Source organism: Symphalangus syndactylus, chromosome 20, assembly GCF_028878055.3.
Source record: "Symphalangus syndactylus isolate Jambi chromosome 20, NHGRI_mSymSyn1-v2.1_pri, whole genome shotgun sequence".
In the NCBI taxonomy this organism is placed as follows: Eukaryota; Metazoa; Chordata; class Mammalia; order Primates; family Hylobatidae; genus Symphalangus; species Symphalangus syndactylus.
The window spans coordinates 13,899,725-13,922,339 of record NC_072442.2 but is presented as its reverse complement, the minus strand read 5'-3'; the positions used below and the strand labels follow the sequence as shown (position 1 = coordinate 13,922,339).

Genomic DNA, 22,615 nt, shown 5'->3' with positions numbered 1-22,615 from the left:
GCTGAAGAGGTGCATTCTCAACCTCATTTGTTTTCCCTGCAGGCCACCCTGAGGCACAAACTAAGTGTCATGTACGGTCAGATCAACGGGGCGTCGAGAGCGCTGGATGATGTGAGAAACAGGCAGCAGGACGTGCGGGTGAGTGGCAGGGCTCTCCAAGGCCAGCCCTGCCCTGTGGCTTCCCTCGGCCTCCAGGCGGGACAGGCGTGGCTCTGACCATGACAAGGCTGGTGTTGGGTGCACTCACAGTGTCAGGATGAAACATCAGCCTTGCAAAGCATGCAGACAGCTGTGTGTCTGAGAGAGATCCTTTGCAAACCCAAACCAAAAATTACCTATAAGCCCAACTGTGGGGGAAATCATTATAAATTAGGGTTAAAAAGTAGTAATTCAGAAAAATCGTTATGATATAAAGTGGGAGAAAAAGAGGAAGCAAAAGTATATACCTCCTAGGGCTGCATCTATTTACAAAAAGGAAGTATATTAGTTTCATAGGGCCACTGTAACAAATTGCCACAAACTTGGTGGCTTACAGCAGAAATGTATTCTGGCAGAGTTCTGGAGGCCGGAAGTCCAAAATCTAGATGTGGGCTTGGCCACACTCCCGAAGTCTCTAGGGGAGAACCCTTCCTTGCTTCTTACAGTTTCTGGTGGCTCAGGCATTCCTTGGCTTTTGACTGTATCACTCTGATCTCTGCCTCTGTCTTCACACACCGGTCTCTTTATCCCTTAGTGTCTTCCATCTCCAATAAGAACTCTTGTCATTGGATTTAAGGAGCACCTAGGTAATCGAGGATGATCGAATCTCAAGGTCTTTAATTGCATCTGCAAAGACTTCTTTCCTAAGTAAGATTACAGTCACAGGTTCTGGTATATGGACATGTCTTTTGGGGGCCCAGCATTCAACCCATTACAGAGAGCATGGAAAGAAACTGAAAGGGAATATTATAGAAGGATCATATTGTAAGTGTTGGAGTGGTAAATTAGGAATGGTTTTGTTGCCCCGGTTTTTCAGATTTTCAATACGTTTAAATTGCTTTTAAATGGAAAGATCAGATTTTTACCCTTTTTCAGAGCTGCAGCACCCAGTTTTATTGCAGCAGTTATGGTTTAATTAGATGAGATCTAGGTTAGAATACCAGCTCTGTCACATACTAGTTTATGTCACTTTGGTCATGTTGACAGATCTTTGAACCTTCGTTTCCCAATTTGCACAATGGAATCACAAGTTCTTTCTGAAGATGATTGTGAGACAAATGAAAGAATGCACGTGAAAGTACCCGTATTTGTTAGACAGCAGGCTATACTGCTGTAACAAAGATACACCAAAATTCAGAGGCTTAAACATGATGGAAGTTTATTTTGCCAACTGACAGTCCAGACCCACACACGAGTAACCCAGACTAAAGGTTCATGTGATCATTCAGGGATTAAGGGTTCTCCCTTCTGATTACCCTACTATTCCACAAGGTATTGTCCCAACCTCTTTGGTTGAAGCTGGGTTACCATTACATCTTTGTTCTAGCCTGTGAGAAAAGGGACAAAGAGGAAGTGGAGGACAAAAAGCAATTTTCCTTTACACCAGTGACACAGTGTTGCACGTATTACTCCTGGGCACGGGTCACTGGAAGGAGTTTTGTCACATCGCCTAGTCTAGCTGCAGGGGAGGCTGGGAAATGTAGTATGAGTAGCCACACACCCAGATGAAACTCCAGGGATGTTCTCTTACCAAAAGGAAAAAAGGGAAAATGAACACTGGGGGACACTTGTAGTCACATTAGAAGTTGCACAGTAAAAGATTGGCAAAGAAGGCTGGGCCCAATGGCTCACGCCTGTAATCCCAGCACTTTGGGAGGCTGAGGCCGGTGGATCACCTGAGGTCAGGAGTTCAAGACCAGCCTGGCCAACATGGTGAAACCCCATCTCTACTAAAAATACAAAAAATTAGCCAGGCGTGGTGATGCATGCCTATAGTTCCAGCTACTTGGGAGGCTGAGGCAGGAGAATTACTTGAACCCAGGAGGCAGAGGTTGCAGTGAGCCGAGGTCATGTCATTGCACTCCAACCTGGGTGACAAGAGCAAAACTTCGTCTCAAAAAAAAAAAAAAAAAAAAGATTGGTGAAGAAATACTTGAATTCCTCTCTTCCAGTCTACTGTCCTTCTTGTGTGTTTTTCTCTTTATTATGTTTGATTCTGAGCTATTGTCTTAGTCCATTTTCTGCTGCTATAATGGAATACCACAGACTGTGTATTTGCAAAGAAGAGAAGTTTATTTGGCTCAAAGTTCTAGAGGCTGAGAGGTCCAAGAGCATGCTTCCGGCATCTGGTGAGACTCATCCATGGCGGAAGGATGGAAGGCAGGAGAGCGGGACAGGAAAAAGGAGGTCAAACCCCTGTGATAAGAACATGAATCCATTCATGAGGGCAGAGCCCTTGTGATCTAATCACCTCAGTGGCAATTAAATCTCAGCATGAGCTTTGGAGGAGACATTCAAACCATAGCAGCTATTGAGGCTACCCAAGATGTGAAACAAAATTGCAGCTACTAAAGCAGTGCTGTCCAGCAGAAATACAGTAGGAGTGCAGATGTCATTTTAAGTTAATTTGAATAGTACATGAGATTTGTTGTATTTTATTTATCTATCTTTTTTAGAGACAGGTCTCACTCTGTCACCCAGGCTGGAGTGCAGTGGAACAATCATAGCTCACTGCAGCTTTGAACTGGGCTCAAGTAATCATCCTGACTCAGCCTACCCCCTTCACCACCCCCCCCACTATCCAGGAATACAGTCCATCTAATTTTTTTTTTATTTTTGTAGAGAAACAGTCTCTCTATGTTGCCCAGGCTGGTCTTGAACTCCTGGCCTCAAGTGATCCTCCTGCCTCAGTCTCCCAAGGTGCTGGGATTATGAGCATGAATCACTGCACCTGACTGAGATTAATTTTAATATTACAGTTTATTTAATTTGGTATATCTTAAATATCATTCTTTCAACATATCAATTTAAAAGTTTTAAGATATTTTACTCGGCCGGGCACGGTGGCTCAAGCCTGTAATCCCAGCACTTTGGGAGGCTGAGGCGGGTGGATCATGAGGTCAGGAGATCGAGACCATCCTGGCTAACACGGTGAAACCCCGTCTCTACTAAAAAAAAAAAATACAAAAAAATTAGCCGGGCGTGTTGGCGGGCGCCTGTGGTCCCAGCTACTCGGGAGGCTGAGGCAGGAGAATGGCATGAACCCAGGAGGTGGAGGTTGCGGTGAGCCAAGATCGCGCCACCGCACTCCAGCCTGGGGGACAGAGAAAGACTCCGTCTCAAAAAAAAAAAAAAAAAAAAAAAGATATTTTACTCTTCCTTTTTTTTGGTGTGAAACCCTTGAAAGCCAGTATGTAGTATTTTATACTCATGGCAAGTCTCAGTTGGGACTAGCCACATTTCAAGTGCTCAGTAGCCACATGTAGCAAGTGGCTATGTTATTGGAAAGTACAGTTCTAGAGCATGATATTCTCTAGACATTTTCCACAGCTGCATCCTGACTTTTTGTTTTGTTTTGTTTTATTTTATTTTACTTTACTTTACTTATTTTATTTTACTTTATTTTATTTTATTTTATTTATTTTATTTTATTTTATTTATTTTATTTTATTTTATTTTGTTTTATTTTTTTTATTTTTTTTTATTTTATTTTATTTTTTTTTTATTTTTTTATTTATTTTTATTTTTTTAAATTTTTTTTTATTTTATTTTATTTTATTTTTATTTTATTTTTATTTTATTTTATTTTATTTTATTTTTATTTTATTTCATTTTTATTTTTATTTTATTTTAGAGATAGAGTCTCACTCTGTCTCCCAGGCTGGAGTGCAGTGGCACGATCTCAGCTCACTGCATTTTATTTTATTTTAGAGATAGAGTCTCGCTCTGTCTCCCAGGCTGGAGTGCAGTGGCACCATCTCAGCTCACTGCAACCTCTGCCTCCTGGGTTCAAGTGATTCTCCTCCCTCAGCCTCCTGAGTAGCTGGGACTACAGGTACATGCTGCCACAACCAGCTAATTTTTGTATTTTTAGTAGAGACAGGGTTTCACCATGTTGGCCAGAATGGTCTTGATCTCTTGCTGACTTGTATTTTTAAGAATTGCCCATGAACCACCTTTAGCTTAAGAAATAAAATATCATCAATGCAGCCCCTCCCATCTGTTTCTCCCTTATTCTATCCCCCTTCCTCTCTTCCAGAAGTAACCACTCTCCTAAATTTATTTATTCATTCCCACGCATTTCTTTGTGCGTATAACCATTCTGTTTGTTTCTAAGCTTTATTGAAAGAGCATCATATGGTGGATCTTCTTCTGCAAGTTGTTTTACTGTCATGGAGATTTATCCAGGCATAGCTCCAGTTTATTAATTTTCATAACTGTTTAATATTCCATCCTATGAATCCCTCCCAGTCTTTGCATCAAGTCTTCTTCTGATGGATGTTCAGGTTGATTCCAGGTTTTTGCTACTTCAGACAATGCTCCCTGTGAACATTCTTATGCATGTCTCAGGGGCAGGTGGCTGCAGTTTTTTGTAGCATATATTCCTAGGACTGGAGTTGCTGAGTCATAGCGTATAAGCACCTCCAAGTTTATTAGATATTGCCAAGTTGCTCCCCACAGTGATTTGTTCTCCCACAAAGTACAGATAAGAGTTCCTGGAACTCCACATCTCACCCACGCTCGGGGCTGCAGCCTTAGCATTTTTGCCCCTTTGATGAGCGTCCTTTTACCTTGGCCCTCTCAGATGACTGCTAACAGAAAGGTGGAGCAGCTACGACAAGAATACACGGAAATGAAGGCCCTCTTGGACGCCTCAGAGACCACCTCGACAAGGAAGATAAAGGAAGAGGAGAAGAGGGTCAACAGCAAGTTTGACACCATTTATCAGATTCTCCTCAAGAAGAAGAGTGAGATCCAGACCCTGAAGGAGGAGATTGAACAGAGCCTGACCAAGAGGGATGAGTTCGAGTTTTTGGAGGTGGGTCGCCACTAGGCATTGTTGAATGTTTTTTTTTTTTTTTTTTGCCTGATGTCATGCTGTTGATGATGGGGCCTCAAGGAGCTGGGGACTGGAAGAGGTCACTGGAAGCATCCCTGAGACACACGCTGTATTAGTTTTCTGAGCTGGGCAATAACTTACCACAAATGTAGGGGCTTCAAAAAACACATATTTATTCTCTCAGAGTTTCTCTGGCTCAGGAATCTGGACATGGCTTTATGGGTGGCCTGCCTAGGGTCTCACCAGGCTACAGTCTGTGAGGGATGGCCAGGCTGTTTCCTTTGGAGCTCAGGGTTGTCTTCCAAGCTCATGTGGTTGTTGGCAGAATTTAGTTCCTTGTGGTTGTAGGACTGAGGCCCCCTGCAATTTCCTGCTGGTTGTCTCTCAGATTGATAGCTGACTTCTTCAAGGCCAGCATGAGAATTTCTCCTCTAGAAAGATGCAGTCCCTCTTTTACGGGCTTTTACCTGGTTAACTCAGGCCCATCCCAGATAATTGCCCTTTTGATGAACTCAAAATCAATTGATTTGAGATGCTAATTACACCTGCAATATTCCACCCCCTTTGCCATATAACCTAATCACAGGAGTGATATTCTGTTTCATTCACCATCCTGCCCATACTCTAGGGGAGGGCACTGTATAGGGTATGTACATCAGTCGGGGTCGAGGGCTTGAGGGCCATCTTAGAATGTTGCCTACCACACACACTCCACCTCTTCCTCCCATCCTTCCTCCAGCAGCTCCTGGAAGTGTGTGTTAGTAGTCCCTTTTGCATTGCTATAAAGGAGTACCTAAGACTGAGTTATTTATTTATTTCATTTATTTATTTTGAGATGGAGTTTCACTCTTGTCGCTCAGGCTGGAGTGCAGTGGTGTGATCTTGGCTCACTGAACCCTCTGCCCCCAGGTTCAAGCGATTCTCCTGCCTCAGCCTCCCGAGTAGCTGGGATTACAGGCACACGCTACCATGCCCAGCTAATTTTGTATTTTTAGTAGAGACAGGATTTCACCATGTTGGCCAGGCTGGTCTCGAACTCCTGACCTCAGGTGATCCACCCGCCTCGGCCTCCCAAAGTGCTGAGATTACAGGTGTGAGCCACTGCGCCCAACCAGACTGAGTAATTTACAAAGAAAAGAGGTTTATTTGGCTCACAGTTCTACAGGTTGTACAAGCATGGCAACAGCATCTGTTTGGCTTTTAGTGAGGCCTTTGGTGAGGAAGGAAGCTTTTACTCATGGCAGAAGGTGAAGCTGGAAGCAGGCATGTCACAGGGTTAGAGAGGGAGCGAGAGACAGAGGAGGAAGTGCCAGCCTCCGTTAAACAACCAGTTTGTGCAAGAACTCACCTGTTACCATGGGAGGGCACCAAGCCATGCATGGGGGATCCACCCCCATGACCCAAACACCTCCCACCCTGCCCCACCTCCAACATTGGGAATCACATTCCAACATGAGATTTGGAGGGCACAAACATCCAGACTGTATCAAAGTATCTTTCTAAAGCATGGGCCCCCGGCTGTTTCTGGCCTCATGTCCCTTAGCACGGCCTGCAGGGTCCTGGGTGACTGGGCCGTGCCTGTGCCAGCAGCCTCATCTCTTATCACCCATCCCTGGCTCATGCCCTGTGCACTCACTGTTCCCCAGACACAGTGGGTGTGGGTGGGATGCCATGCCCGTCATTCTTGCCTGGTGAGTTGTATCCTTCCAGGGCCTTGGATCCCATTGCCCTGCCGTATCAGTGTTCCCAAGCATGCCACACCGCTTCTACAGTAGCATTGGGTGATGTTGTTTCAGATGTGCATTTTTTCATGGCTGTTTTGACTGTAAGCCCATCTCTTATTACCCCCATTCATCCTCCTGCCAATCTGATCAGCACATAGCAGAGTGCTTGGCATATAGTGGTGTGCCCCGTTGATTGAGTGACCTGCAGCTATACCTGAAAGGCCCAGATTCCTTGTTCAGATCAGGTGGGAACCTTCTCTCTGTGCACTGAGGCCTGACGCGTGCCTAGTCTGGATGGTGTTAAGTTTCGTCCCAAGTGTTCATTCCTGTCTGTTGGAGCAGCTGCCCCGAGCTCTCGAAGGATCTGAGTGCACATCTAGGCTTCTTGATACTGTACAACCCTATTTTTCTCAAAGTTTGGGACTTCCAGGAAGACCGTCCCTTCTGATAAGATATTCCCTAGCTGGAATCCACATCCCTTGAGATGTCCCTGTCTGTTACCAGAATGTGTGATTAGAGCTGTTCCCCTAGGATTGGGGTGGTCCTGAGTTTCCTGTGCTTTTCCACCCCCAGCTGGAAAAGTGGAAAGAACATTGTCCTGGGGGATCGGAAGACCTCCGTCCCAGCTGTGTCTGTACCCCTAGCTGGCGGAGTTCCTGCCATGTCTAGACCTCAGTTTCCCCATCTGTAAGATAAGTGACCTCTGGGGTCCCTTCCAGCTCCAGATTACTGTCTTCAAGTGTCATTTAAACTCCTGGTGACCTCTGGCCTGTAATTTGAGAAGGCCAATTGGACTTAGCACTCATGGGCATAGGGGAGAGCCTCCTGGGGTTGGTGAGGACTGAGTCCAGGTCCCCGTTTCACCAGAGCTGCCTGCACTAACCCCCTGGCATGTTCCAGAAAGCATCAAAACTGCGAGGAATCTCAACAAAGCCAGTCTACATCCCCGAGGTGGAACTGAACCACAAGCTGATAAAAGGCATCCACCAGAGCACCATAGACCTCAAAAATGAGCTGAAGCAGTGCATCGGGCAGCTCCAGGAGTCCACCCCCAGCTCAGGTGACCTTAGCAGCCCCCTATGCTGCCCCCTGCGGAGCCCTGCAACCCGATGGGTCCCCTCAATGTTTTGGGATGGGAGATTGGGGCGTGATCCTGAGCACTGGGGCCTGAGTTTCAGGGCTCCTGAAACATCTGCCCTCTGTCTGGAGGCCAGTGGGGAGTCTGCTTTATCCTGACATTTTAGGATCTTTCCTAAAGCATTTTTGGGGACTTGATGTTAATGCTCGGACTTTCTGGACAGATAGGCTCTTTTGGCCTGTGATCTTGAGGCCAACTTGGATGGGTTTTGAATGGGCTAGGGCTTGTTATTGTGTTTGGTGGGGGAATGGCTCGTTTGGGGCAGAAATCCAGAATTCCTCCTTGACACCCCCTTTTCATCACCCCATATCCAATCCATTGCCCAATTTCACTTCTTTCAATCTCCTGACTCTGTCTGCTGATCCTAGTACTGCTTGCCTGTTCTCCATTGCCATCAGCTGTCGTCCCATGACAGTGGCAGCTTCCTAAACCCTCTGCATCTGCCGCTGCAGCCAGAGAGGGATTTTCATGATACAGAGCTCGTGTCCTGGGACCTGTTCTGCTTTGCCGTCTCACTAGGCTTCCCATTACTGCCTGATGTAGACCAAACCCTTGAACCTGGTCTAGATGCCAGGTCAAGCCCTGTTGGTCTCTCTTCAGCCCCAAGGTGCCCCCCCACCCTCCTCTGGTGCATCTCTCTGCATTCAGTTCCTCAAATATGCACAACTTCCTGCTACAGGGCCTTTGGGTTTGCTCTTCCCCACTCTCCAGAAGGCTTGAACTCCACCGTCTTCACTAATTAACTCCTCTCACCCTTCAAAGATTACCAAAACTTTACATTATAGCCAGCCTCCCCTGCCGCTGCTCCCACTCCTCAGACTGGGCCCAGGGTCCTTATCATCCTCTTGGGACTCTTGCATGGGTATTGTCGCACTCTTCCTCAGGATCCCTGTAGATCTCCCTCATTAGGTTGTGATCTCTACGAGGTCAGGGGCTGTGGCTTATTTATTTATTTATTCAGGATCTTGCTCTGTTGCCCAGGCTGGAATGCAATGGCATGATTATGGTTCACTGTAACCTCAAAGTCCTGGGCCTAAGCGATCCTCCTGCCTCAGTCTCCGACTAGCTAGGACTGTAGATACACACCATCATGCCTGGCTAATTAAACAAATTTTTTTTTTTTTTTTTTTTTTTTGAGACAGAGTCTCACTCCGTCACCCAGGCTGGAGTGCAATGGCCCAATCTCGGCTCACTGCAACCTCTGCCACCCAGGTTCAAGCATTTCTCCTGCCTCAGCCTCCCGAGTAGCTGGGATTACAGGCATGTGCCACCACACCTGGCTAATTTTTGTATTTTTGATAGAGACATGGTTTCACTATTTTGGTCAGGCTGGTCTCGAACTCTCGACCTCAAGGAATTTGCCTGCCTCAGCCTCCCAGAGTGCTGGGATTACAGGCATGAGCCACCGGGCCCAGCCTAAAACATTTTTTTTGTAGAGCCAGGGTCTCGCTAAGTTGTCCGGACTGATCTGGAACTCCTGGCTTCAAGTGATCCTCCTGCCTTGGCCTCCCAAATCACTGGGATTACAGGCTTGAGCCACTGTGCCTGGCCTGTCTGATTTCTATTTCCCTAGTGCCTAGCACAGAGCCTGGCCCATAGTAAATCTCTGTTGTGTAGTCCAGGATTGGGCTTGAATCTCAGCTTGGCCTGCCGAGTGTCCTTGCAGAAGGGCTTCTGAAATCGGTGGCAGGGCAGCCCCATTGTGGAAGTGCTGCGTGGGCGCAAAGCTATAGGTGGCTGGTATGTGGGAGGAGGGGAGAGAAAGAACAGTGACCCAGCCTCTGCTACATGACCTTGATCTCATTCAGGAGTCACATCAGCCATGAGCAAGGTGAGGTCATCCCCGTTGTGTGCTCGAAGAAACCAAAGCTCAGAGAAGTCTCAGAGGCCACAGAGCTGGGTGCTGGTGGAAAAAAGACTTGACCCTCGCTACGTTTTAAGTCAGAGAAAAGAGGGAACACACCAAACTGGTTCTTAGATCACCTTGTTTGTAGCTCTTGTAAACGATGGGATGGGGAAGGTCGGAGGAAATGGCTGTCTGTGTAAACCCTCTGCCTGCCCACCGACCCATGGCAAAGCTGGCTGCTAGGGTCAGTGAGAGGAGCCGCACACACTGAGCCCTTCTTCTCTGACACAGGTGACCCTGGAGAGCATGACCCAGCGTCCACACACAAATCCACACGCCCTGTGAAGAAGGTCTCCAGTAAGTAGCCCCACCCTTGTCTCCATGGCGACAGCATGGCTGTAGCCTCCCCGGGCTCTGGCCAAGTCACTTCCGGCCCATCCTGAGTCACTGTGGGGCCTGGACCTCAGTGGGAACGAAGTTGGCAGCAGTCCCCACCATGGGGGGCTGTAGCAGAAGATCCCCTGTCCATCAGCATTGCATGTTTGGGCTGCCTGAACAGCAAGATGCCCGAGGCTGGCTTGTTTTGAGAAATATTTGCTATACCCAAGTCCTTGGGCAGAGCCTTGGGCGAGGAGACTGATGGCGGTCCGGGAAGGGCGGAGGCTAAACCTCCTTGGCATCTCAACAGTGTTCAACCTCTGGGTTGTAATGGGCTTCTGCTATTACCATGTTTCTCAACCTTTTTTTTTTTTTGGTTTCTCATTATTACCCTCCTCCTGCTTCATCCCCAGAACCATTTGAGAAATTTTTTTTTCCTAATTACAACCCACGAAATTTTAATACCACCCATCTACTGCATAACTGTTTATGTTCTGTGCTTTTACACATAAAAAGATTAATCTTTTTTACTCCCCCTCCCCCAAGGATCCATTTTTGCCCTCCTAGGGGTACGATCCCCCTCATTGGGCAGGCACCTGCCATTGACATGGGGGTTGAGGAGAAGAGTGGTCCTGTTCTGCAAATGTGGACAATAGCAATATCGAGGCCACAGGATGATTCTGAGTGATGAGGGGACACTGATTGCGAGAGCTCTTTATGAGCCATATACCACCGAGATGTCCATATACCACCGAGATGTCCATATACCGCTGACATGTCCATATACCGCTGACATGTTCATATATCGCTGACATGTCCATATACCACTGAAATGTTAGCTGTCATTGCTTCCCTGAAAAGTCGGTGTGAACTCAGGAGGGCTGGCTGCACACTGCTGGTGTTGGGGGGATGGGAGAGCCAGGGCTTGCTCTTTGTTGTTGTTGTTGCTTGTGCTTAGTGTTCAGGTCACCTGTAGCAGGCAGAGTGTGGTATCGGTGCCCAAATAGAACAGAGTCAGGGCTGGGATGCCTGGTGCAGATGGAGGAGGGAGCCCTTAGCTGGGCTGGAAAACCTCGAAGGGTACTTTGTGTGAAAAGGGAAGGGAAAGAGCAAGTGGAAAAGTACTGTTGACCTGTGTCCTTCCCCAGTCACCTTCCTCTGAAAGCTCCTTTCTCGGTATGAATGAGGTGGGGATGCCAGCCAGCAGGCAGGTGTATTCCCCGGTGAGGTGAGGTCCTCCTGTCATAGCAGAATGACACCCTGGAGAATAAAGTTTGGGAATGAATCGAGGCTCCTCTAGGCTGAAATGGGGAAGTAGGGGAGGGGGGATGGACTAGTCCCAGTGCAGAGAGATGTCTAAGGGTAGGTGATGAGGGAGGTGCCTGTGCCCTAGACTGATGTCACAGCCTGGGCCTCCCAAGATGCTGGTCCACAGGGAGTGGGTGGGAAAGTGGCAGAAGGGGAGGAAATGGGACAGAGAGTGAGCGACTGTGAGTGATGTGACTTCAAAGTAGGAGAAGCGGTAGCAAGGGGGCTTTGTGGTGTGACGGAGGTCTGGGGGAGGTAGAGGGTAATAGGAGAGAGCGGGGCTTATCTGTAATGTCAGATGTCCTGCAGGTGGGCAGGGATATGATTTCAAAAATGCCCCTTTTTGTTCCAGTGTTGTGGAAGGTGGCAAAGAAGGAAGCTGGGATCTTCTAGCCCACTTGAGTGGACTTTGGACTCACCTGGAGGGCTTGTACACCACAGATTGCTGGGTCTCACCCCCAGCCTTTATGATTCAGTGGCTCTGGCTTGGGGCCCAAGAATTTGCATTTACTATTTTTTACGAGACAGAGTCTCGCTCTTTTGCCTAGGCTGGAGTGCAATGGTGCGAACAGAACTCATTGCAGCCTCGAACTCCTGGGCTCAAGTGATCCTCCTGCCTTAGCCTCTTGAGTAGTTAGGACTATAGGTATGTGCCACCAAGCCAGGCTAATTAAAACAATTTTTGTATGTATGTGTGTAGAGACAGGATATTGATATGTTGTCCAGGCTGATCTTGAACTCTTGGCCTCAAGCAATTCTCCTGCCTCAGCCTCCCAAATCGCTGGGATTAGAGGAGTAAACAGTGCCTGACCAATAATTTGCATTTCTTAGGGGTTCTCCGGTGATGCCACTGCAGCTGGCTTGGGCACCAGACTTTGAGAACGACTATTTTAGCCAAACTCAGTTCCTGTAGGTAGACACTCCAGATGTTTTTAAAAGACTTGGCAAGCATTTTTTTTTTTTTTTTTTTTTTTTTTTTGAGACAGGGTCTCATTTTGTTGCCGAGGCTGGAGTGCAGTAGCGAGAACACAGCTCACTGCAGCCTCATCCTCCTGGGCTCAAGCAATTCTCCTGCCTCAGCTCCCAAGTAGCTGAGACTACAGGTGCGTGCCACTAGGCCTGGCTAGTGTTTTTTTTTTTTTTTTGATTTTGTAGAGATGGGGTTTCCCCATGTTGCCCATGCTCCTTTCTAATGCTTGAACTCAAGTGATTCTTGCGCCTCGGCCTCCCAAAGTGCTGGGATTCCAGGCATGAGCCACTGTGCGCCCAGCCCTTGGCAAGCTTTTTTTTTTTTTTTTAATCTGATTTTCTATTTGGTTTTTATTTATGTTTTTTCCTTTATGGAAATATATAATTTACCTGCAGTAAATCTCTTTTTTCCCTGCAGTACATCTTAAATGTGCAGTTAGATCTATTTTGACAAATGCTTACATGTGTTACCATTGTCCAAATCAAGATAAAGAATTTCCCTTTCTCCAGAAAATTCCTTCGGGCTCCTTATTAGTCAGTCCCTGCCCCCACGACCGCTCGTGCTGCTTTCTATCACTGTAAATTCGTTTTGCCTGCTGACTCCTGTTTTTCAAATTAAAACATCCTTTTATTTGTCTGGGTCAAATTCGTGCACATGAATGTTACTATTTTGAAAATGTCATTGTGTTGTGCCTTAAAAGATCTTAATTCTGAAAACTTTCTTTTGCAGAAGAGGAAAAGAAATCCAGGAAACCTCGTAAGTTATGCATTTCTGCAACTGTTCGTTTCTTGAGACTGCCCGAGCACAGAACTAAATGCTGGTAGTAAGAGTCGACCTCTCTCATCAGGGTTCTGTGATGGGTTCTATATGATTCCATTCTGTAATGGCAGCAGGCCTGAGGCTGGAGGGGAGGACAAGCATAAATGAGATGAAGAAGGTGACTTTAGCCTTGCCTGTTGTCCCCTGTGTTGCCCTGCTGTTCAGGTGTGTGTTTGTAGAAGCGGCTCCTAATCAGTGTGAAAGGGAGTAGAGGCCATCCGTTGCTCTGTATCATGTTTCCCTTTCCTTACCCCCAGCCCCTGTCCCTGCCTCACTCAGCAAGCTTCCCACATTTGGACCCCCGGAACAGTTAGTGGATTTGAAACAAGCTGGCTCGGAGGGTAAGTTATCGTGGGCAAGGGGCTTTGGGGTGTCCACTCTGAGTTTGTTCTGCAAATCGCTGTTTCCTCTCCTAGCTGCAGCCAAAGCCACCAGCTCGCATCCGAACTCAGCATCTCTCAAGGCCAAGGTGCTGGAGACCTTCCTGGCCAAGTCCAGACCGGAGCTCCTGGAATGTGAGTAGCTTCGGGGCTGGTGCGCAGTTCTGCTGGTTCTGTCTCTCCTGCGCCGCTCTGTGCAGCTCTCTGTGGGGCCAGCTGGCCGGCTGCATCAGCCACTCCCCTTCACTTGTCCCCTACTTTGTTGCTGCCTTATTTTCTCCCAGTCATCAGTGCCTTTCTTTACTTTTCCTAACCAGCTCAGATTTCACAGTTGGTCCTTTGTGTCTCCCTTTTGCCATCTAGTCTGGCCCAATTGAGCTCACCTTTCTTTGTGGGTCGGCACCTGCATGTCCCCTGCAGAGAAGGCAGGGCGATTGTGGTCACCGGCCTTCACCGGGCGTCCTGTTGCCAGCACGCCTGCCCTGCATCTCCTGTCTCCTCCCCACCACTCTCCAGAGCCACCATTCCCAAGACTTCCCACTGGCCATAGCTCCAGCCTTCTCCCTGTTCTGCCCACCTTCTGCTTGACGGGAAAGACAGACACTGTAAAAGGGGCTCCCCCTGCTCTGTTGTTGTCGTCGCATCTGCATCTACCATGCTCCCTTCCTCGCCTCCTGGCTCCGGGCTCTGGAGTCTGCTCCCCACGTGCTCTCTGGATCTTCTGCTCTCTCTTGGGCCTTTCCATTCCCATCTGTTCACCCTCAGCGTCTCTACCTAGGCTTGCCTATCTGTAGCGTGTTTACGTCTCTCCAAATCACAAAAACAAGCCCAGCAAAACTGTCTCAGCTGCAGCTCTGTTTCCTGCCTCCCTTTCACCTGAATGCTTGTTAAAAATACAAATTACTAGCTGGGTGCGGTGGCTCATGCCTGTAATCCCAGCACTTTGGGAGCCCGAGGCGGGTGGATCACCTGAGGTCAGGAGTTCAAGACCAGCCTGGCCAACATGGCAAAACCCCATCTCTACTAAAAATACAAAAAATCAGCCGGGCGTGGTGGCACATGCCTATAATCCCAGCTACTTGGGAGGCTGAAGCACGAGAATCACTTGAACTTGGGAGGTGGAGGTTGTAGTGAGCTGAGATTGTGCCACTGCACTTCAGTCTGGGCAACAGAGCGAGACTCTGTCTTAAAAAACAAACACAAACAAACAAAAAACCCCAAAAAACAAATTCCTGGGCCCTGTTCTAGTCCTACAAGATCAGACTCAGGCAAGCACTGAAAGCTGTATGTTTAGCTCATTTCCTCCAGGATCCTTTGAGGACAGTTGAGAAAAAGCAGCTCTGCAGGTTTTCTGCATTGGTGGCTCTCAACTGTGGCTGTGTGTTGGAATCCTGGGGAGCTTTTTAAAATCCCCGATGCCCAGGCTGTCCCCCAGACTGGTTCATTCAGAATCTTGGTGTTTGGCTGCCCAGGGTTGCAATGTGGGGCCGAGGTGGGAGCCTGAAGTCTAATCCTCATGCCACTGCCATTCTGACCTCTGTCCTGCTCTTGACCCAGGCAGCTCCAAGGTCTTCAGTGTCCTCCGTGTCACAAAATGCAAGGGACGCCTTTCAGCTTTTATTTAGCTTCATCTGTCAGTGGCATTCCTCCTCCTTCTGACACTCTCTCCCTTTGCTGCTTGAGCCGCTATACTCCCCTGGGTTTCCACCCCCCCCTCCTTTGCAAGCTCGTCCAACCTGGAAGTGGGTGGAGTTCTGTTGTCAAGGCCAGGCCTAGGGCCCTCCCACTTTCCGTCTTCTTGTTTCCTCTGCACCCACATGCAACACTCCAGGCAGCACCTGCCAGTGGTACCCACTTCCATGTGGTGGCCAAAGCCAATCACTGAAAAATACAGCCCTTCCTTTATCATAAGCAGCTGCAGCAGGCTTGGTGGGGATCTGTGGGTCCCTTGCTTTCTCAGGGCTGGCCTTCTTGTAGCCCTCCAGTGTCCCTGCCCCCCATGAGAGGCCCAGACCAGCCCTGGGCTGCAACTAACTTGCCCAAGCTGCTAGCGGCAGTGCTGAGCCACGTGTTTCAGGAGCTGCTGTGCACTCTGTGGCAGCCGCATAAACAGGGAAAGTAAAGTTCTATCAACCTAGGGCCTTTCCACCCCCAGCTTATTCATTTTGCCTGGGGGGAAACTCGGGCTCCAGTGAAAAGTGTCATGCCCCGAGCCACCCAGCAAGTGAGTAGGGTCAAAAGAGACTACAGTGAAAGCCCAAGTCTCTTGGTTCCCAAGTTCCCAAGCTAGGGTTTGTCCCTGTCTGCCTTGCTGCCCCGTAAGCTGTCTCCCATGGGTCCAGGATCGCTTGTGAGGGCGGAGGCAGAGGAGATTGAGTATGGGGACGACACTAAGGGGAGCTTAATCCTCAGATGTCCTGGAACTGCTTGTGAATGGCAGGAAGGGTGGGGAGGGCATGCTAGTGTCACACCAAGAATATAGTCAGGCCATGTCTGTGCTTACAGACCTCGCTTGGCTTCCTGCTGCGCACCAGTGAAAGTCTAGACTCCTGAGCCCTTCCGTTTCTAGCCCCAACATGTTTCCCTTCTGCTGCATCTGTGTTCCCAGCCACCCAGCTTCCCCGATCCCGGCACATGCCAACCCTCTTGGCTCTCCGTGGCTTCACTCTCACTGTTCCCTCTGTCTGGAACAGCTTTTCTCTCTCTGTTCTCCTCTGTCTAGTTCTCATCTTCTGTTACTTGGCTCCAATTCCAGCCTGCCAGTGAAATGTTCCCCAACTGTAGCATCAGTTGCCTTATCTCTGTGTCCCTACAGTGTGTGCCTACCCTTCCGGCAGAGTGTGAGTCGCATGGTGTTGTTACTGATGGACTCGCCTTGCTCGTTGGAGTGTGAACTCCATGAGGCCAGGCACCTTGTCTCTCTGGTTCATGGTTGTGCATCTTGTGCCAGAATCTGGTGTCAGTCAGGTGCCTGGTAAATGGTTTTGGATGGATGAATGGACAGACATATGGATGACTGATAGATGATAGATGGCTGGCTGGCTGGACAGAATGGATGGATGAATGGATGGATAGATGAGCTGATGAATAATGGATGGGTGGATAGATGGGTGGATGGATAAATGGACAGATGGATAGATGAGTGGATAGATTAATGAATGAATGAATAGATAAATGGAAAGGCAGAAGGATGGATAGATAAGTGGATAGATAGATGAATGGAAGAATGGATAGATAGGTAGATAGATGGGTATATGGATACACGGGTAGATGGATAGATGGATGGATGGATACACGGATGGATTGATGGATACATGGATAGACAGATAGATGGATGAATAGACAGACAGACGGATAGATGAGTGGATGGATGGACCAGTGGGTAGATGGGTGCATGGATGGATAAAACTAGTGAATAAATAGTACCACTTTGGCAAAGGTCTAAAAGTGAGAGCACTTTGGGCCCCTTGTAATTAATTCCTTGGGGTGATGTTTTCTCAGATTACGTTAAAGTCATCCTGGACTACAACACCGCCCACAATAAAGTGGCTCTGTCAGAGTGCTATACAGTAGCTTCTGTGGCTGAGATGCCTCAGAACTACCGGCCGCATCCCCAGAGGTTCACATACTGCTCTCAGGTGCTGGGCCTGCACTGCTACAAGAAGGGGATCCACTACTGGGAGGTGGAGCTGCAGAAGAACAACTTCTGTGGGGTAGGCATCTGCTACGGCAGCATGAACCGGCAGGGCCCAGAGAGCAGGCTCGGCCGCAACAGCGCCTCCTGGTGCGTGGAGTGGTTCAACACCAAGATCTCTGCCTGGCACAATAACGTGGAGAAAACCCTGCCCTCCACCAAGGCCACGCGGGTAGGCGTGCTTCTCAACTGTGACCACGGCTTTGTCATCTTCTTCGCTGTTGCCGACAAGGTCCACCTGATGTATAAGTTCAGGGTGGAGTTTACTGAGGCTTTGTACCCGGCTTTCTGGGTATTTTCTGCTGGTGCCACACTCTCCATCTGCTCCCCCAAGTAGGCAGGCTGTAGACACTTGGGCTGACTGCCTGCAGAAGTCCCAAGACCCTAGTGAAAATACAGCAGGCAGAACTCTCCTTGGATAATTCCCCAAGAGGTCCCAAGGATTGGGAGCGTGGGAGCGGAGCTGGCGGGAGGGTGGGACTTGGGATTTAGCCAGGAAAGGGGTGAGAGTGATTGTGTTGTGGGCGAGGAGGCATTTCCACCCCCTGGTGCCTATCAGGGCAGGGTGACCTACTCCCCATTGTTCTGGAAATCTTCAGGCTGCTGGGCAGCTGGGTAGAGCTCTGGGGAGTGAAGTCATGAGTGCCTGATTCCTCTTAGAGAAAATCCATAGCTACTGTAGGTTCTGTCTTGGGCCACTTGGATCTGAAGGCTGCCCCTTTGCTCTCTGGGGTAGCCTTCAGATCTTGGTGTTTTGATTACTCACTATAGATGTTTTTAAAATTCCAAAGTCACCGAATTTCAATATTACATAACCTCCATTACCCGCATGTTGGGGCTTGATCTCCTGGTTATTATCTGTGCTTGAGGAAACACCCACAGCAGTCTCTACCCAGAACAGAGTTTCCTAAAGAGGCATGCCCTCTTCCTCCACTGGAAAATAGTGCATTCCCTTCCTACCCTGCACACTCATCGCCCCTCCATTGATGGTTTTCAAACAGGAAACTTTTCAGCTAAGGCTTCAAACCATGACTGGAATGAGCCTGTGTTGTATTTGTGGTTCAAGGTCACGGTGACCCTGATCCAGTTTGGGTGGAAATCCTTCCTAAGTATCATAAGAAGCATCTTGGCAGAGATGCTTTGGTGGCAGCCATGAGCTTTGCTGGAGGCCTTGCTTCCCATAGCCTTGGCTGTGGGGCAAGGAACTCTGCCAGGCGAGGGGGATGCTGCCCTGGGTCAACAGAAGCCTGGTGGGTTTGCTCGTGTTAGAGCGTCCTGCCTTCTACTGACAGCTCTCCTCGGTGATAGCCTCTCTCCCCTGGATCGTGACGTATGGAATGACAGTGCAGGTACCACTGAGGCTAGCACAGTCAAGCCACCAGCTTAGCTGGATCCCTGAAGCCTGCTATCATGCAGACAGGCTATGCAGCTGCCTCAGGGACCACACTAGGCCACTTGCTGGGGTGTCAGCCTACCACCAAAAGGGTCTTTCAGCAAACCTCATGGGGAGCAGGAACATTCCTGTGCATCCCTGGCCACAGGCTGCACACCCAGCACTGGCCCTTGCGTGAATCAGAGCCTGGGGCTGGCCCTAGCCCCTTCTACTGCCTTCCTCATTTGAGCAAATTATATAAGCTCACGTTGGTCAGGGAGGGACGGAAAGAGCTAAAGAGGGTCACACAAGTGGCTATTTTCCCTGCAGTGTTTCTGTGCGGTGAAAATAACCCAGTTCACTAAGGGGCGGGAGTGAATGGATTGCTGGATTTTCCCCAAGCTCCTTATAGCCTGATGTCAGGATGTATGAGGAATTTAGCCTCTTACAGTGAAATGAGTCCAACTCTGGGCTTTGCTTAGAGGAGAGCTCCCGTCAGGCTTCTTATAATATGAAACGAAGTCACCATTGGGGAAGCGAGACCCCATACCTTTTCATATGGATATTTGAGAATGTAATGCATCTCAGGCCTCGTGCTGGAACTCTAGGGCACTCTAGGCAGGCTCAGAACACTTGATATTCCTGACAGGTACACACCTGACATGCAGGTACATACCTGATCGGTGTCATCTCCTAACAAGGATTTTCAGTTCCTCAGGAGAGCAATAATCTTTGTAGGAAAGACATCCCTGCAATAGGTGATATGTGGTCCTTAGAAGTTTTCTTCCTTTACTACTTGGAAGAAAAGTTATTTGGTGATTCTTCTCTGCTTTTGAAGATTATCAAAAGCATCTTCATTGATTTCCTGAAACGAAAGCCTTGTCTGAAACCAATTAATACTTGGGAAACAGCTGGGCTTGGAGGTAGAATGCCAGAGATAAATCCATGGCTCCTGCTCTGGCTCTCTTCTGCAGAAATGAAGGCAACAGTGAGGCCACTTCCCTGACCAATGTGCAGCTCAGGATAGGGAAGCATGAGACCCTCTGTTTAAAAGAGAGTCAAGTAGGTAACCAAAGCCAAGCTCTGTGCAAGGTGCTTTGGAGTTGTAAATTGAGGAGTGCATCCTTGCTGTCTTGAACCATTCTGTTTGCAATGGTAAGACCTTACATAACCTAGCTTTGCAGGGCCGCCATACAACCCTGGAGTCCTAGAGTTGGAGGAACCTCTGTGTCCATCTGACTTCTCATTTTGCGGAATATGATGAGAAAGTAGAGGATCACTCTGTTCACCACTCTTGCTGTTCCATTAGGAGATGCCTGCTAGCATGTGTGAGGGGAACACTCTGATACACTGGGAAGTATCGGAAATTCCCAGAAACGCAAACATAAAATAACTATCCTAGACCCAGGTACTGGGGACTGTCTCAGTCAGTGTGGCATGATAAATAAAAGGTTAGGATCAAGTCTTTGTATTTTTCAAGATGTGGTAGCTGATTATTCCTGTTTTAAGTACTCTGAAATCGATCTGCGATCAATAATACTAATATGTTATCTTTTACCATATTCTGCCTCTCACTATTGATTTTAATTAGGAGTATTTGAACTGTTATTTCTTAAGCTTAATGTTTTTTTAGAGTTAACTCTTTAAGGAGATAATCACGGCTGTAGCCAAGGCCAGGGCTGGCTGACGTGCCTTAGAAGCTTTGAATGCAATAAAGCGGTGCTTGGCGTTCTCCTGCATTGTAGTGCAGGTAGAAAATGCTATTTGTTCGTCATACTGTTGTCAACAGATGAGCCACCCATTACAGACGGCTACTGCCCAGGGACCTGCCCAGGCCCCACCCAGGGGCTCCCGAGGGTTAAGATTTCTGCAGACCTATAGCCAGCACACTTAGTCCCGCCCTAGATAGAGTTCCTCTTCGGGAAGCTTTTGATAAGGAATTCTCAGACCGATAGATAGGATGTCTGGGCTTTGCTGCGGGACAGTCTAACTGTGGGGGCTAGGGGAAAGCGGGGGAGTATGGATCAAAGAGTAAGCCACACACAGATAATCAGTTACTAGGCATGGAGGTGTGAGGGTTCATTATATTATTCATTTTACTGTTGTATATGTTTGAAAATGTCTATAATAAAAAGCTTTAAAAAAAAAGAAGCAAAAATAGTTCAGGCCAGCAATGGGCCCTCCGTATTCAGTGGATTTTATCCTTGTTTCAATTGGGGTAGGAGTTCCAGGAGGTGTGGATTGGAGGTTGTCTAAAGAATTGGACTGGCCTGGCCGGGCGCGGTGGCTCAAGCCTGTAATCCCAGCACTTTGGGAGGCCAAGGCGGGCAGATCATGAGGTCAGGAGATCGAGACCATCCTGGTTAACACGGTGAAACCCCGTCTCTACTAAAAATACAAAAAATTAGCCGGGCGTGTTGGTGGGCGCCTGTAGCCCCAGCTACTCGGGAGGCTGAGGCAGGAGAATGGCGTGAACCCAGGAGGTGGAGGTTGTGGTGAGCCGAGATCGCGCCACTGCACTCCAGCCTGGGGGACAGAGAAAGACTCCGTCTCAAAAAAAAAAAAAGAAAAAAAAAAAAAAGAATTGGACTGGTCTTTGTCCCTGCTTCCTGGGAGGGAGACTTTCAGTCCTTGACATTTCCAGGGTAATAGGAGTGTCTTTGTTATTTGTGAGGCCATGGGATCACACCTGAGCTTATGCTAAAAGGTGGGATGACTCAGAGCTGGGGCTGGTCACCAGAAAGACTGACCGTGTGATTAGAGGGTTGAGGCTTTGAGTCAGCCTGACCTAAGAGGGGGGGACTGGAGGCCGAGTTTAATCATCTGGCCAGTGCTTTAATCAGTACATCATGAAACCCTAATGAAATCTCTGGACACTAAAGCTCAGCATAGCTTCCTGGTTGGTGAAGCTGTGGCTATGCTGGCAGGACAGTGTGCCCTAATTCCACGAAGAGGGGGCATGGGAGCGCTGTGCTCGAGACTCTTCCAGACCTTTCCCTGTGTCTTCCTTGGCTTGTGGAGCTGATTTGTATCCTTTATAATAAAACTAATCGTAAGTATAGTCCTGAGTTCTGTGATTTTTAGTGAATCATTGAACCTGAAGAAGGTCATGGTACCCTCCTGGGATTGTAGCCAGTTGGTCACAAGCACCGGTGGCCTGGGATCCCCACGTGGGGCTGGTGTCTGAAGTGAGGGTGGCCCCATTGGGGACTATGTCCCTTCGCCGGTGGCATCTGATCTAACTCTGCTGGTCATTGTTAGAATTGTGGTGTGGTACACCAGGTGGTGTCAGAACAGAGACGGTGGGATCTGCACACCTTGAGTAAGCCCTTCTCGACCAGCCGGTTGGAACAAAACACACTGCTCTTCACAGGAGCCTCCCGAGTTTCCTCTCACCTGTGTGAAGTCCCCTTGGTTTACTGTCCTGAATTTTGTTCTCTCTCATCCCCAACCCCTCTTGTAGTTTTTTCTTCCTCACTGTCACTGTAACCATAGAAATACTCAGTATGTCAGTGATAGACTTGTCCTTCTATTCAGAGATGACTCTTCAACTGTCCGGGGACACTTTTTTTTCCAATAAAAAGTTCAGGATGGTAATTTGTGACTCCTTACTAAAGGCAAGCTGGGAGTGCGTGCGTGTGTGTGTGTGTGTGCATGTGTGTGCACGCGTGTGTGGTTTTTGAGTCATTTGTGGTCTGCTAGAGTGACCCATGGGCTAAGTTTGGACTTGCTCATAGGTTTTACATCTGTTTTCTCATCAGTTCCCAGGCGGTCTTGAAATGCCATAGCATCATGAATAACCGATGGATCTCCAACCGTTATTGACCTTGGAGTTGCAGTCTACCTGTATTTTATTGTAGATCAATTCCAATACATAAAATACAGGAAGACTCTAAAAAAGCAAATCAAAGAGTGGAGGGGAAATGATACATTTAAAAAGCCTATTTT

General features: G+C 48.3%; 1 protein-coding gene across 9 annotated transcripts in view; it reads left to right on the top strand.

Annotated features, from left to right (window-relative positions):
• TRIM25 (tripartite motif containing 25) overlaps positions 1 to 22,615 on the top strand; it is a 77,471-nt gene that overhangs the window by 5,564 nt on the left and 49,292 nt on the right. For 5 of the 9 annotated variants that reach the window (XR_010117978.1, XR_010117976.1, XM_063628433.1 and 2 more), the window contains exons 2-8: positions 43 to 138; positions 4,784 to 5,017; positions 7,663 to 7,822; positions 10,038 to 10,103; positions 13,132 to 13,158; positions 13,479 to 13,562; positions 13,638 to 13,736. Coding sequence is in view for 6 of the 9 variants with exons in the window: in XM_063628433.1 (XP_063484503.1) it covers positions 43 to 138; positions 4,784 to 5,017; positions 7,663 to 7,822; positions 10,038 to 10,103; positions 13,132 to 13,158; positions 13,479 to 13,562; positions 13,638 to 13,736 (766 nt within the window). In the remaining 3 variants the exon portion in view is untranslated. Of the gene's footprint in view, positions 1 to 42; positions 139 to 4,783; positions 5,018 to 7,662; positions 7,828 to 10,037; positions 10,104 to 13,131; positions 13,159 to 13,478; positions 13,563 to 13,637; positions 13,737 to 17,102; positions 21,729 to 22,615 lie in introns of those variants that run through there. The other 4 variants (XR_010117977.1, XM_063628435.1, XM_055258819.2 and 1 more) reach the window with 3 other exon arrangements.